Source organism: Antedon bifida, chromosome 3, assembly GCF_963402885.1.
Source record: "Antedon bifida chromosome 3, ecAntBifi1.1, whole genome shotgun sequence".
NCBI lineage: Eukaryota > Metazoa > Echinodermata > Crinoidea > Comatulida > Antedonidae > Antedon > Antedon bifida.
Window position 1 is genome coordinate 30,773,064 of NC_136228.1, and position 12,877 is coordinate 30,785,940.

The window sequence follows — 12,877 nt, forward strand, 5'->3', positions numbered from 1 at the left end:
AAAAACAATAATTATAAAACCACCTGCGAGTGAAGCTGGATCAGCCTCTGGAAGTTTGGTGATGCCATGAAGAACTGCAGTGGCATTTGCAGACCACTCTCGCTTGGCAGCTCTGAGTCTTTGGTTCGAGCCTTGAACATCATCTGAAAAACATGTTAAAATTGTCTAAAATCTGTTGGCTTTCAATTTGTTTGCAAAGCTGTGGTGTCAACAATTCAATCTTTCAAATGACTTAAGACTTTCATATTTAAAGAAAATAAATGGTAAAAACTTTTGATCATACCAACTAAATTTCTAGCTTCTGAAATCACAGTTGGTGTAAGTCGGCACATTTTATCAACACTGGAGAAAAGCATTTCCTTGGCCAACTTGTCAGTTACTGGTAGCAAGGCTCTTGCACAGACCTGCCTAGCATGAGAAACGTTCTGGGTTAGGCTCTCAGCCATGGCTTGAAACTGAACGAGTAGTTGTGTTTGAGATGGTCCTGGAAATGAAAGATTTAATGAATTATTTTATAAATACATTGTTTCGATTGATGTTCTCCGATTGCTCTCAAGAATTTATGTATGGTTGTAGAAAATAGAAATAGAAAATTCTTATAAATGAAGATGTTTTGATCAAAGACATGAACCTCCTGATGTTGCTTCCACACAACTAGACACAATCTAGTACTAAATTTTGTTGTTTATTGTCCTAGTAGCGAGCTTTTGTTTTGGGATAGTAGATGGTGATTATACGAAAGATTAATGCAAATGTGTATAAGCACAGTATATACCATTAAATCGAGACCATATTTTATTGACATTTGTCCTTCGTCTACTGTCCAAAAGCTCACTATTATCTCACTTCAGTGAGAGTTTGTGTGAAATACTCACCAGCAGCTTGCCTTGCAGCCAATGCTACTCCCGTCATTGTATCTATTGCCAGGCCCATGTCACTTATACTCTCATCAATCAACAAGCCCAGTTGTGTGGCCTGTGGTGAATACATTAAGTTAATCAGAATAAAATCAAGGAATATCAAATCACAGAATAATATGCATTAAGTTTAGAATGTGTAGTTAATTTTGAATATGAAAATATTAATTAGTGCAGAATAAATGTATAACAGTAAGCAAAGTTTGTTTGCATGATGTATGGCTGGAGAAGTTCAGAAAACCTTTACTATAACTGCATCAATAAATCAAATTGGACTTGCCTTGGCCTGTAACTGCCTCTGTATTAGTAGAACTCTAGGCTGGATAGGATCATGATCATTGATATCAACTTTACCGAGTGTCTGCAACCCCATTGACATTAGTTCAGTGGACAGTTTATCAACATCTGACATTGCTTCTGTTGTTTCCTCGACCTTCATTGCATCTTTTAGACTGAAAACAAATTATTATAAAATTATTACATATCATCATTTAGTTTTACATTATTTTAACAGACAATGCACTTTAAAAAATATATTCCTGTGTGTATTATATGGAACAAAAGTTAGTTTATTTATATATTAATCTCAGGTAATATAACCTGTATTTCTAAATACATAGGCACTAAAGTGTGGTTCTCACTAGAACGCAACGTAAAGCAGCGACTTATCGACGCAAAGTGTTGTATTGTGTAATCACAAGTGGGAACCGACGACGCCACATTGCTGCAAACATCGCTACGGGAAATCAAATCAGGTCAGTCTACAGACGGCATGCTAACGTTGACGCGCAACAAGCTGGTTTGATTTCACGCAGGTGGGGGAAAACACAATTATTGGAAGGGCATTTGCTTATGTTGCGTAGGTTGCGTTACGTTGTGTCGCTAGTGGGAACCAAGCTTAATAGGCATTTGCTATTCAAGTAAGATAGGATAAGACAAGAACGTTGGCGATTGAAAGTTAAAATCTAGTTCTCCATACCCAACGATAGCAGTCTTAGCGGTCTCCACCAATCTACCACATGCCTTTTTTATGTTCTCAGCCTCTTTCTCAATCAATTCCTGAGAGGCTGTCTGTAAGGCATCTTCCAAATTGTCTGTCGTTAACATTGACTTCTTATTGATGGAAGAGATCACTTGAAAAAGTTGATAATGTTTTACTGCCCACTCAAGAACTAAAAGTTCTAACTTGCTCTCCAGGCTCACATCTCCTTTAACAATAAATGTAAACATACTGTTAAGCTCTGTCTACACTATCAAACTTTATGTGACAAAAATATGTGATGTGCTCATGTCCATTATATGGGCACATCACATTTTTTTGGCACATAAAGTTTGATAGTGACAGGGCTTTAATAATCAGAAATAAACAGAAAACATTACAGCTCAAAAAGCCTATCGAATATGACTGCATCACATTGGGAAATCAGATACACCAGTTTGAAGCAGTGTCTACTATGCTTGGAGTGCAGTTTGGGAAGTGTATTAACAAGCACACATATTCTTTTACAATTCTCGAATGCAAAAATTCAAGAATTCAATTATGCAATTTATTGTCTTTGACAATAGAATCAATTGGATTAAACTGTACTGTAAATATATATGTTCCCATCTATGTGGTTATGTTATTATTTCTATACATTAAATATATTTGAACAGATATACCATGGCTCTCCAGTAGTTTAATAGTATCTCTATGGATACAATAAGTGTCAAGAATAAAGCTCTGTCTACACTATTAAACTAGTTTGACAACAAAATTGTGATATGCTCAAATATGGTAGTGATATGACATCATCATGTCCATATATGGGCACATCACATAAAGTTTGATAGAGTAGACAGGGCTTAAGAGGCAACATTTATTTACCTTCAGCTATTGCTACTTCATTTGCAGCAGTAGAAAGTGATTTGGCAAGCCTAGTCAACTGTGTTGCTAGTGTCTGGATTATCTGTATCTGGGTGCTGTATGTCGATCTACTAGTCCGTGTCTGGTCTAGGACACGACACGATTCTATGGTTGATGTCACCGTTTGACGGAGAATCTGCATATGGATGTCAAGTTGTTCGAACTTTAATATAAAAAAAATACAGAATTTGCATTAGTAACTGTATGCTTGAAATTATTTACATAAAATAATTTAAACGATGTAATAATATATATATTATAATATGGACTCTTGCCCAGGCATTGCCTTAAGCTCTGTCTAGTGTGATGTGCCCAAATATGGTAGTGATATGACATCATAATGTCCATATATGGGGACATCACATTTTGTCGTCACATAGTTTGATAGTGTAGACAGGGATCAAGATGCTGATGGTGATATCTTTCTGAATTTATTAGAATTTCTTGTATATGTAAACTGCATTAGATTCAGAATTATAAGTCTAAATAAAGCAATACTTTTAAATAGAATTTTTTATGCCAATACAGGTTACTATTTTTATACTACGTGTTCTGTCGAGGGAAAATATTATACGATTTTACTGACCTGATGGTTCATATTCTTGTTATCACCGGTCTTAGCAAACACCAACAACTTGTTAACAACACTAAACCACACATTAGTGGCATCACTGATGCATTTCACAAGACTGTTTATCTTGTCTGTCCAATCTTCAACCATCAAATGAGCCTCTGCTTTGAATCTGTCCTCTTTTAAAAGAGATGCTTTAGCAGTTCCCATTACTTGTGGTACAAAGTCTAACAAATTCTCAGCTTGTGCCTTCAGATTTCTGGGGAAAAAAATGAATAAACAAGTTTGCACTGCTAAAAATCTGTTACATACACACATGGAAACCCTGTTGCAGAAATGCAGAATAACAGAAGAAAAATGGAGGAAAGGAACTATGATCTATATAGAGTATCACGGTGCTGACGTCACAACGGTAGGTGGCGCTGCGTGGTTGCTAGCGCAACCAAAAATGCATTCAGGAATAGGCTTATTGAAGTAGTCATTTTAAAACTTAATAATTTTCAATAAAAACAAACTAAAATTTCATAAGATCACTAAATATTTGTTTTTAATAATCTATTTATTTAAAAGTTTATTTATTTAAGTTAAAAAAAATCAAGCTAAGATACATAATTTGATAGAAATACAGATATTTACTGTTTATCAACATAGTAGCACTGAACGCATTTTTTGGTTGGCTAGCAACCATGTAGCGCCCTCTATCGTTGTGACGTCACAATGTGATACTCTATAGGTTGGAAGATGTTGAAGCAGAAATGGCCCTCAAAGACATTCAATCATAACACTCACCACAGATGATGGTACTTTCACACCCCATACATTAGATAAATCATATCATAGCTTGATTCCCACTGACTGTAAATAGTGTAACGCTCTAAATAGAAGACTCTCCTATAGAGGCTGTTGATACTAGGGGGTTGCTGAAGAGGGGACGGTCTCAAATAGATACAAGATATTTTGAGTAAGTATAAAGTATACGTCGTCTACACCATTCTTTTCGAGTCTGTTTATCCACTATACAATCACAGTTACAATACAAGGAACATGTACTTTTAAATACAAACTTGCTTTGTACCTTTATACTATATATTGCTTACCTTTTGATTTCTGTATCATTAAGTGAGTCAGCAAGTCTCAATGCCAAGTCTGTTATTAGCCTTGTTTGTTCTAACACAATGTTGTTACATGCATCCACTTCAACACTGTCCATCTTATACACAGCCTTCATAAGACGAACCATCGGATGACGAAGGTTTTTGGGCATTACTAATAATTAAAATGTTGGTACCATTATTAGTTAAAATCTTAAAGATATTGATATAGTTTATTTATTTTAAATGTCCATCATACTGAATAAAACTACTGGCTACAGAGCCCGTACAAAATTACACCTACACCAATGAGTATAGGTACACATGTGCATGGAAAGGCCCCTCACAATGTAAATTCTATTTGGGGATTTAAAGGGTTGTTCCTGGTGCCATATATTTTAGATTGCGTATTAATCGGTGCTTGATCTTCCTGTATGGTATCGACTTAATTCAAACACTAAGGCTTCATTATCTGATGTATTATAGGGCAAAATTAGGCACCACAGAAAAAGACGTAAATGGCATTGTTCTGTGGGAAGTCCATCAGGGCAGACTTACATGCATATGATGCCTCTGCCTTTGTCTTAGCAGTACGGTTCATCAAGCTCATGTCTTGCATAATACCAGAGATGCTGTTTGCTATAGCAGAAGAATCAAAATCAATTGTAGAAGGTTGGACATCAACTATTCCAGAACATTTTGGAAGAGGATTGCTCAGGTAACTCTCATTATGTTGGATTGGTCTTTGTGATGCTGGTACAACAAGTGAACCTAAATTAAATCATGACGTGTATATTACAAAATCAAATAGATATTTCAGAACCTTTGTGTGATTGCAATGTTCTGGTTGATCATAAAATCAAAACATAATTTGCTTTGATCAACTAAAGTTCTGTCTACACTATCAAACTAGTTTGACAAAAAAAGTGTGATGTGCCCAAATATGGTAGTGATATGACATCATCATGTCCATATATGGGCACATTACATTTTTTTTTCACATAAAGTTTGATAATGTAGACAGAGCTTTAGAAACACATAATGTGGTGTAACATACCCTCCCGTCTTGAATGTCTATCATCCCTTACATTACTCCTGAGAGGGCTCAGTATGTTTGGATGTGACCTAGGGTCTAAGCCTTCATGTACGTCTTCAATGCACTCTAACAGTTCATTGGACTTCTCTGCTAGCTTTGTATGTGCAGACTCCTGGTGTATGTGTTCAAGTGCATTGTTTGCTGTATCCTTCACAACTGGAATTACTAGGAAGCAATTACAAATATATTTAAAACATAAATATAATTCATGTATGATACCACCAAACTTTCGAATTAAAATCAAAATTGTAAGGCATTAAATAAACAGGCAAATTGATACCGTGAATACTATTTTCATTATTAGAACTGAAATCAACGCCTAGAGTACTATTTACACAGTTGTATTTAAATGAGGCAATGTTAGCATGATAAAAAACGAGGTGAGCGGACAACATAACTATCATATTGACGCTTAAGTTATAGATTTGTATGTTCAAGGAAGGTTTCCTCCATTGTGGAGGGCTTCCTTAAGTTTAAAGGCGGAATCTGCAGAATCCAGAATGGTGACGCATTCCGCATTAGTGAGGGCCTTACATATAATTAAAAAAATATTGCCATTATTATAATAAAAACAATACAGTTATTCAACCAGCTCTTTGGCTCTGTTACAATACTCATATGCTTTATGCCGATCACATGCAATCATCAGAAAATGGACACATCAAGTGTTGTTTTAGTAGGCATTTGAAGTAAAATATTTGAGCCTCACAAAGTTGATTATTGGCCACCTGTGTGCAGTTAGCCCAACTTGGCCTAGCTTATTATTTTAAAGGAGTGCCAAGAGGCTTATTCTAAGTAGTCCCATGAAGGTTCCACATGGCATTTCCATATTTTGTGTAAATGATAGAAGATTAAGTCAAAGAAATATCAACAGATAAACAATACCTTTCTGTAGCTGGTTTACAAAAACTAAAACTCCATTTCTGTAGACTGGGTCTTTACTGCTGTCCACTTCCTTCATTGCAACTTGAATGACACGTTTGGCCCTTCCCAGCATGCAGTTGGCAGCTTCAGAAAGAAGTTCATGGTCTGCTATGGTTGATGCTTCACGGCATTGAGTTATATCCCCTTTGATATATGCTTCTATATACGTAAATAAGAACATAGAAGTAATATAAATGCTTAATAGGTAGTTTTTTCAATAAATAATATTGATGTTGAAAATGTGTGTAGTTGGTCGCTTTCCTGTAGATGCTTTAATTGTAGAATGTAAATTTTTGGTTTATTTGTGTGCTCTGTTCTGGGTTGACCAACTAGAATAGGTGTTTAGCACCTGATTGGTCTTTCCTTGCGTGTTATAATTGTCTTCCCTTCTTTGTATTGTATATGGCAGAAAATTAAAAATTAACATGCGTGTGTAAATTCTAGAGCCCTTTTTCCCATTCAGGCCTTGTCATAGTTCCTGGATTCTGGTTCAGAGATATTTTGGCCAACAGAGGTTAACCAATTATGCCTTTAATATAAAAGGTCTAGAAAGCCCTTTTTCACTTACCAGTTACTTCTAGAAATCTGTTCCGGTCAATAAGTTCATCAATACAGTCCACTAACTGGGTCACTTCATTCTTCCACTCACGGTGTATCAACTTAATATGCTGAATAGCTCTTTTATCTAACACGTCTTGTCTCACAGCGATGCATGCTGGGAGTATTTCCGGGTCGATCTGTTCCATGGTGTTCACTGCTGCTTGAATTAGCTCAACTCCTATTGAAAAAAAGATTTTATAAAAGATATTTCATTAAATATTTCATTTTATTACTTTTAGAAAAAAAAACAACTTAAATCTTTCCTTTTAGTTCTATTTCAGTGATGATATTGATAACTTACTTTTATGGTCACAGCAACTAGCAGCCATGAATGACCCAGTCTGACATACTCTGTCCAGGTGTCCAAGGAATGCAGTTTCTAACGGCTCCAAGATCTCAAGACAAATTTTCTCATCTAACCGTCCTTTTTCCTGAAAGACAATCAAATGTATCTTTAATATACCAAAGAACTAATGGATTTTTCTTAAATTGAGTACTATGTACTATATCTTATTGTCCCATTTAGACCACTAGTATTAATACTAATAAAGACCTTTATTGCAATCCAGCCTTGGAATGTAGTGTAGTAATCTGATAGTGTTGGGAATAATAATAGTTCATTTTTATATAGCGCATATAAGCAAGCTCTCAATGCGCTGCACATTATTACCCAGGTCAATTTTTTGGATCAAACATGTATGGAAGCATACTCCCATAATAATGCAGCTAGTAATCAGTTCAAAGTTGTGTTTTGATCTAACCGGTAACCATTTTATATACCTGAGTGGAGAGAGGCAAATGTAAGTAAAGTGTCTTGCCCAAGGATACAAGCCACGATCTCACGATCAGTCCAACACATGCCCTCACAATATAATATGTTTCTATATGGTATATTAAAGTAGAAAATGGTGAAGAAACAAGTAACATTTTTTTATGAATGAATGTACAATCGCAATATCACACCTTTAGAGGAACCGTTGCTGCTTTAATAAGTCTCTCTAATGGTTCAACTGTTTCGATGAAGGTATCTACAACTTGACCAATCAAAGCACTCTTAATGTGTTTCTCAAGGATCAAGAAGTCTCTGGCAAACGCTTCACAATTTTGGTCATAGTCCGCCTTTAACTGCTTGAAGCCAGGGTTGTCTTGTACGTTGATACATTCCTCCTGGATTATAGTACGCTGCCTCAGAATCTAAAAATACAAAATATGTCATGGTTACATTTTACGTTCAGAGAGGCTCAGCGAAAGACCAAAACGAAGTCCGAAAGCAACATGGATGGCAAACATCAAGAAGGAAACAGAACTTTTCACATGCGGACCTATACACATGCTTGCTCAAGACATACAGAGTGGCGAACACAAGTGAAACGCGCAATGTCTAACAACGTTTCACGTTTAAGATGATGATATGTTATGTTTAACAGCTGTGTCCATCAAAGTATTGAGTTGATAGAGCATCTTTATTAAAGGTGATGAAACATTAAACTACACTAATTTTTTTTTCATGTGAACCATATATGGTATATGAAAGAAAAATGCAATTTTTTTCATAAGGCTAGGGGAATTAATTATTTTGCTCTCAAAACTGGTCATCTTTCAGATTTTTAAGCGCAAACACTCATTGTATCATATCATCTCATCCGGGCCAACTTATGTTGTAAGTGCATGGTAACCTACCTATTTCACATTTATTTCAATAAATCTATAATTATATTATAATCATGAATCATTCCTGATTCAAATGCAAAATGTGCAAAATAGATCAAAAACTATACTCGTTTTGTAGTTACAAATATGACTGATGATATTCGTCAACACGAAAACGCTTTACGAATATGAAATGGGGATCAGCTCAAAAGTTTCACAAATGTGTGACGTATCTGTTTTCGTTATAGTATTCGTAAGGTTGTGAAACCTTCCTTATGTCATGTACTAGAAAGCAAGTAATATGCCTAACGCCTCATAATGCAAATTTGGTGTACGTTTCTTACCTCTTTGCAAGATTTAACTATGCCCTCTCTAAGATGTTCTCGTGGCACTGCTGAGGCCACTGTCATACTGTGTCTAACTATAGATTCAAGCAGGCAATCAAAATCAACACTTAGGTTATATCGATGCTCTGGCGATAACTCCTTCATGGCCTACAGTGAAAAGAAAGAAATATTTAGTACATTATTTTAGTAATAAAACCATTAAAAGAAAGCAGGTCAAATAAAAGAGATGAACAATAAAAAAAAGTGGTACTATTGTAATAAAAAGTTCAAAATAAAGTGAAAATTGTTACGGTTATATTGAGCTACAGCTGTACTAAAAGATTATTGCACTTTCAATCATAAAAAAACAACCTAAAGCTCTATCTACACTATCAAACTAGTTTGATAAAAAAAGTGCCCAAATATGTTAGTGATATGCCCAAATATGGTAGTGATATGACATCATCATGTCCTTATATGGGCACATCACATTTTGTTGTCACATAAAGTTTGCTTTATAACCATTGTCGTATAATAATTAAACTAACCTTATCAATTTTAATGGCAAAATGACCAGGTTCTTCGTTTCTTTCTGGTTTCATACTTCCCACTTTCTCCACAACATTTATAATTTCTGTCACTGCAACCATGATGTGTTTTAAAATATAATCACTGCTAGCCTATTAGATTTACAAACACAGATTGAATAATACCTTTTCCATAAATGCAGTTACTATATTTTAATTATGGTGTTACTGTATACATGAAAAACGTATAAAAATATATATAATTGTACGGTAATCGCCATAGATTGACTTCTTCATCAGTACTTCTATGAATGGATGATTTGATTTTATTCGTTTTCAACATAAGATTAAAAGACAATATGAATACAACAAATTTACAAGCAAGTACATTAGGGATAGCCCATAAAGTCGAAATAAAAACCAACTTAATTCCAACGGGGTTCTTTACAATATTAGATTAGTTGGGAACATGAATGCTAGTTGATATTATAGTTCACTGTCATATCTCTATGGTTGATCATACCCAGTACCATTTTGATCATATGATCATTTGGGAAAACACCTCACAACATTAGTGTAAAGGTTGGTACAGTAACTTGTATAATTATACTTTTCTTGATTAAACCATATCATCTACTTAAACTCAATACTAAATTCAAACACCACTAACTTTGGCTTGTGAACTCTTAGGATACTTCACAAATGACTGCATGATACTGCTGAGCATGGGTGTCGCCTTCTTGAGCGTTGACATAGCAACCAGCAATCGTTGTTTAGGCTGCTGCTGTGTGAGATCTTGTTGACGTTTATCACAAAGACTTGATAATAGCATTATTGCTTCTGTAAAACCCTGAAGGGTAAACAATTCAAACTGTATATGTTTTTTGTCATTTTCCAATTTTTAATTGTATATTATATTCTTGACAGGCCTTGTGCTACAAATTGCACTCCTCAATACATTCAGGGGTGCTGTAGGTGTGCTGTTTGTATTTTGGTGTGTAGAAGTTTACCAAATTAAGGCGTGTTGTAAATCGCACTCCTCAAGGGCAGTTTAGGAGTGTGTTAGGTGAGTAATCGCACTCACTCGCCTTAAAAGACAAGGCCTGTCTTGATATTTGAATGTTTTTGATATTTTATATCTGTATTTTTATATTATTGTTAATATTGTTGTAATTCATTTTTGAATAAATACATTTTTAAAAAGGTGGGAGACGGGTTCCTCTATTGGAATAATCCAAGAAAGTGACTTGTCTTTACCTTAAAGCTTTCTACTAAAGTCTTCATAGTCTCAACAGACTTGAGAAGGGTCAGTCGGTCAATTGTCCAGTGTGCTGCACGCACGATCTTGCGCACTTCTGTATCATCTGTAATAAGCATGACCTAAAAAATATAAATAAAAAAAAAGTTGTTTTTTTTTAAATTATTACCTTGTACTAAAAATCTGATATTGTAAAATGAATCATTACATTATTGAAATAATATCAATTCCATCGAAAACAAACACACTAGAACACACAAATCTTCTGAAATGCACATTGTAATCCGAAGAAATGAGTTTAGATCAGCCCAAGGTGTATTTGGTTTTCTGAGAGTTGACTAAAGCTCTGTCTACACTATCAAACTTTATGTGACAAAAAATGTGATGTGCCCTTATAAAAACATGATGTCATATCACTACCATATTTTGGTATATCACTACCATATTTGGGCACATCAACTAGTTTGATAGTGTAGACAGAGCTTAAGAATATGGGCCTAAAGATGGTGACATGTGCTGACTCTGATGTCCTATCTTTTGCATTTTATTTAATTTGCCTGTGATTAATTATTCTTGTGGTACACACCTTCATTGTACCTTCCAGGACATCTCTTGCAGCCTTCACCAAGTTCTCTCTTGCTTCACTATTCTCAGGCTGTGTCTGCAAGATCTGTGATGCAAGCATCATGCTATTTCCTGCAGTCTCTATCATCTCACAAGCTTTTGGCATCGATTTTCTTAGCTCCTGAAAGAATAAATGGAATTATGTTAAATCTTGAATATATCATTTTTTAGGATGGTTGGCGAAACTATGAGGATTATCAATATTTGGTATATAGGTTATCATATGATTAAATTATTTCCCACTGCCATCAACCAGTCAACCGTGTGTCTAATGGATTTTTCAAGAAAGTAAAATGACAAAAGCATACTGGTAGGCCTACTTACTTCATCTTTTGAGTCTTTAGCAAGTCTCTGACCCACAAGCACCAACTCCTCTGTAGCTTTGCGGACGGACTGAGCATGAGAACTTAGATTTGGTAGACTTCCTGGGGTGTCTTTTGCACTTTCGTTTAAAATGATTAGTTGTGACACCTGTAAAAAAGCAAAACAATTAATTATTATTAATTTTTATCTTATCAAACCATGTTTTATGAGGGTAGCCCATCCAGCAAAGCTGATAATTGGGGCCCTTGACAATACAATACGTGTAAAGCACAAAAATACATTTCATAAAAAATACAACTGTATAAAAAACTACTAGCTTTACTTGTGCATGTCTACAAAACAAATCCAATCATCACATTGATATCAAATGCTTTGTTTCACATGCACATTTGTTTGGCGTTTAATATCATTGTTATTCAATATTATTTTTGACACTTTAATGCCATACCTTTTGGTTATCAGAAACAGTGTAAACAAAAATGTAAAAGTTAAAAACTAGAGCTATGAATTGAAGATATAATATAATTTTTCAATTTCAAATTTCATAAAATTGGTGCAAATACTTAATTATCTTTAATTAATTAAGGTTAGGTTTAACATGGATGTACTGTGGATATATAAAATAACATCGATCATCTAGTTTTTAAAATATCAAGCCTAGGCCTACTCATCATGCCAAATAGTGGTGCGTCCGCCGTGGCTGTACTGCCCTGTGTTAGTGTAAACAACCAGCCTCTCTCTGTATGACTGCTTGGCCTAGCCAAAAATACTTACTTGAGCCGCGATAGGTGCTAAAACTCTTTCAATTGACCGCGTCTGCACCACTGATGATAGAATATTTCCCGATATATTCATTTTGAATAAAATGACTAATTAAATATTAGTTTTTAATGTGAATTCAATACAACATTACGTGGGGTTGTCGAGCGCCGGGGGGACGACGCGTCGGTATTTACAGCGGAAGTTTATAAAATAATGATGTCAAAGGTCATGCATGTTAATAAGGAATCCATCTCTCATGTCTGTTTTTTAGTGACATGAAACTTAAAACTACCACTTAATA

General features: G+C 35.0%; 1 protein-coding gene and 1 long non-coding RNA gene across 2 annotated transcripts in view; one reads left to right on the top strand and one right to left on the bottom strand.

The window, feature by feature from the left end:
* The window catches only part of LOC144837344 (uncharacterized), a 28,043-nt gene extending 15,308 nt beyond the window's left edge, over nt 1-12,735 (bottom strand). Inside the window, exons 1-21 of the mRNA XM_078692405.1 lie at nt 12,589-12,735; nt 11,815-11,961; nt 11,453-11,611; nt 10,866-10,988; nt 10,279-10,458; nt 9,630-9,761; nt 9,100-9,249; nt 8,069-8,299; nt 7,407-7,536; nt 7,074-7,283; nt 6,467-6,664; nt 5,543-5,746; nt 5,044-5,256; nt 4,492-4,660; nt 3,410-3,653; nt 2,785-2,986; nt 1,897-2,125; nt 1,198-1,369; nt 876-975; nt 284-484; nt 24-143 (exon numbers count right to left, since the gene is read on the bottom strand). Coding sequence (XP_078548531.1) covers nt 24-143; nt 284-484; nt 876-975; nt 1,198-1,369; nt 1,897-2,125; nt 2,785-2,986; nt 3,410-3,653; nt 4,492-4,660; nt 5,044-5,256; nt 5,543-5,746; nt 6,467-6,664; nt 7,074-7,283; nt 7,407-7,536; nt 8,069-8,299; nt 9,100-9,249; nt 9,630-9,761; nt 10,279-10,458; nt 10,866-10,988; nt 11,453-11,611; nt 11,815-11,961; nt 12,589-12,669 — 3,595 coding nt within the window. The 5' untranslated portion in view covers nt 12,670-12,735. The remainder of the gene's footprint in view (nt 1-23; nt 144-283; nt 485-875; nt 976-1,197; nt 1,370-1,896; nt 2,126-2,784; nt 2,987-3,409; nt 3,654-4,491; nt 4,661-5,043; nt 5,257-5,542; nt 5,747-6,466; nt 6,665-7,073; nt 7,284-7,406; nt 7,537-8,068; nt 8,300-9,099; nt 9,250-9,629; nt 9,762-10,278; nt 10,459-10,865; nt 10,989-11,452; nt 11,612-11,814; nt 11,962-12,588) is intronic.
* The window catches only part of LOC144837361 (uncharacterized), a 260,004-nt gene that overhangs the window by 178,163 nt on the left and 68,964 nt on the right, over nt 1-12,877 (top strand). The gene's annotated exons all lie outside the window — the stretch shown is intronic.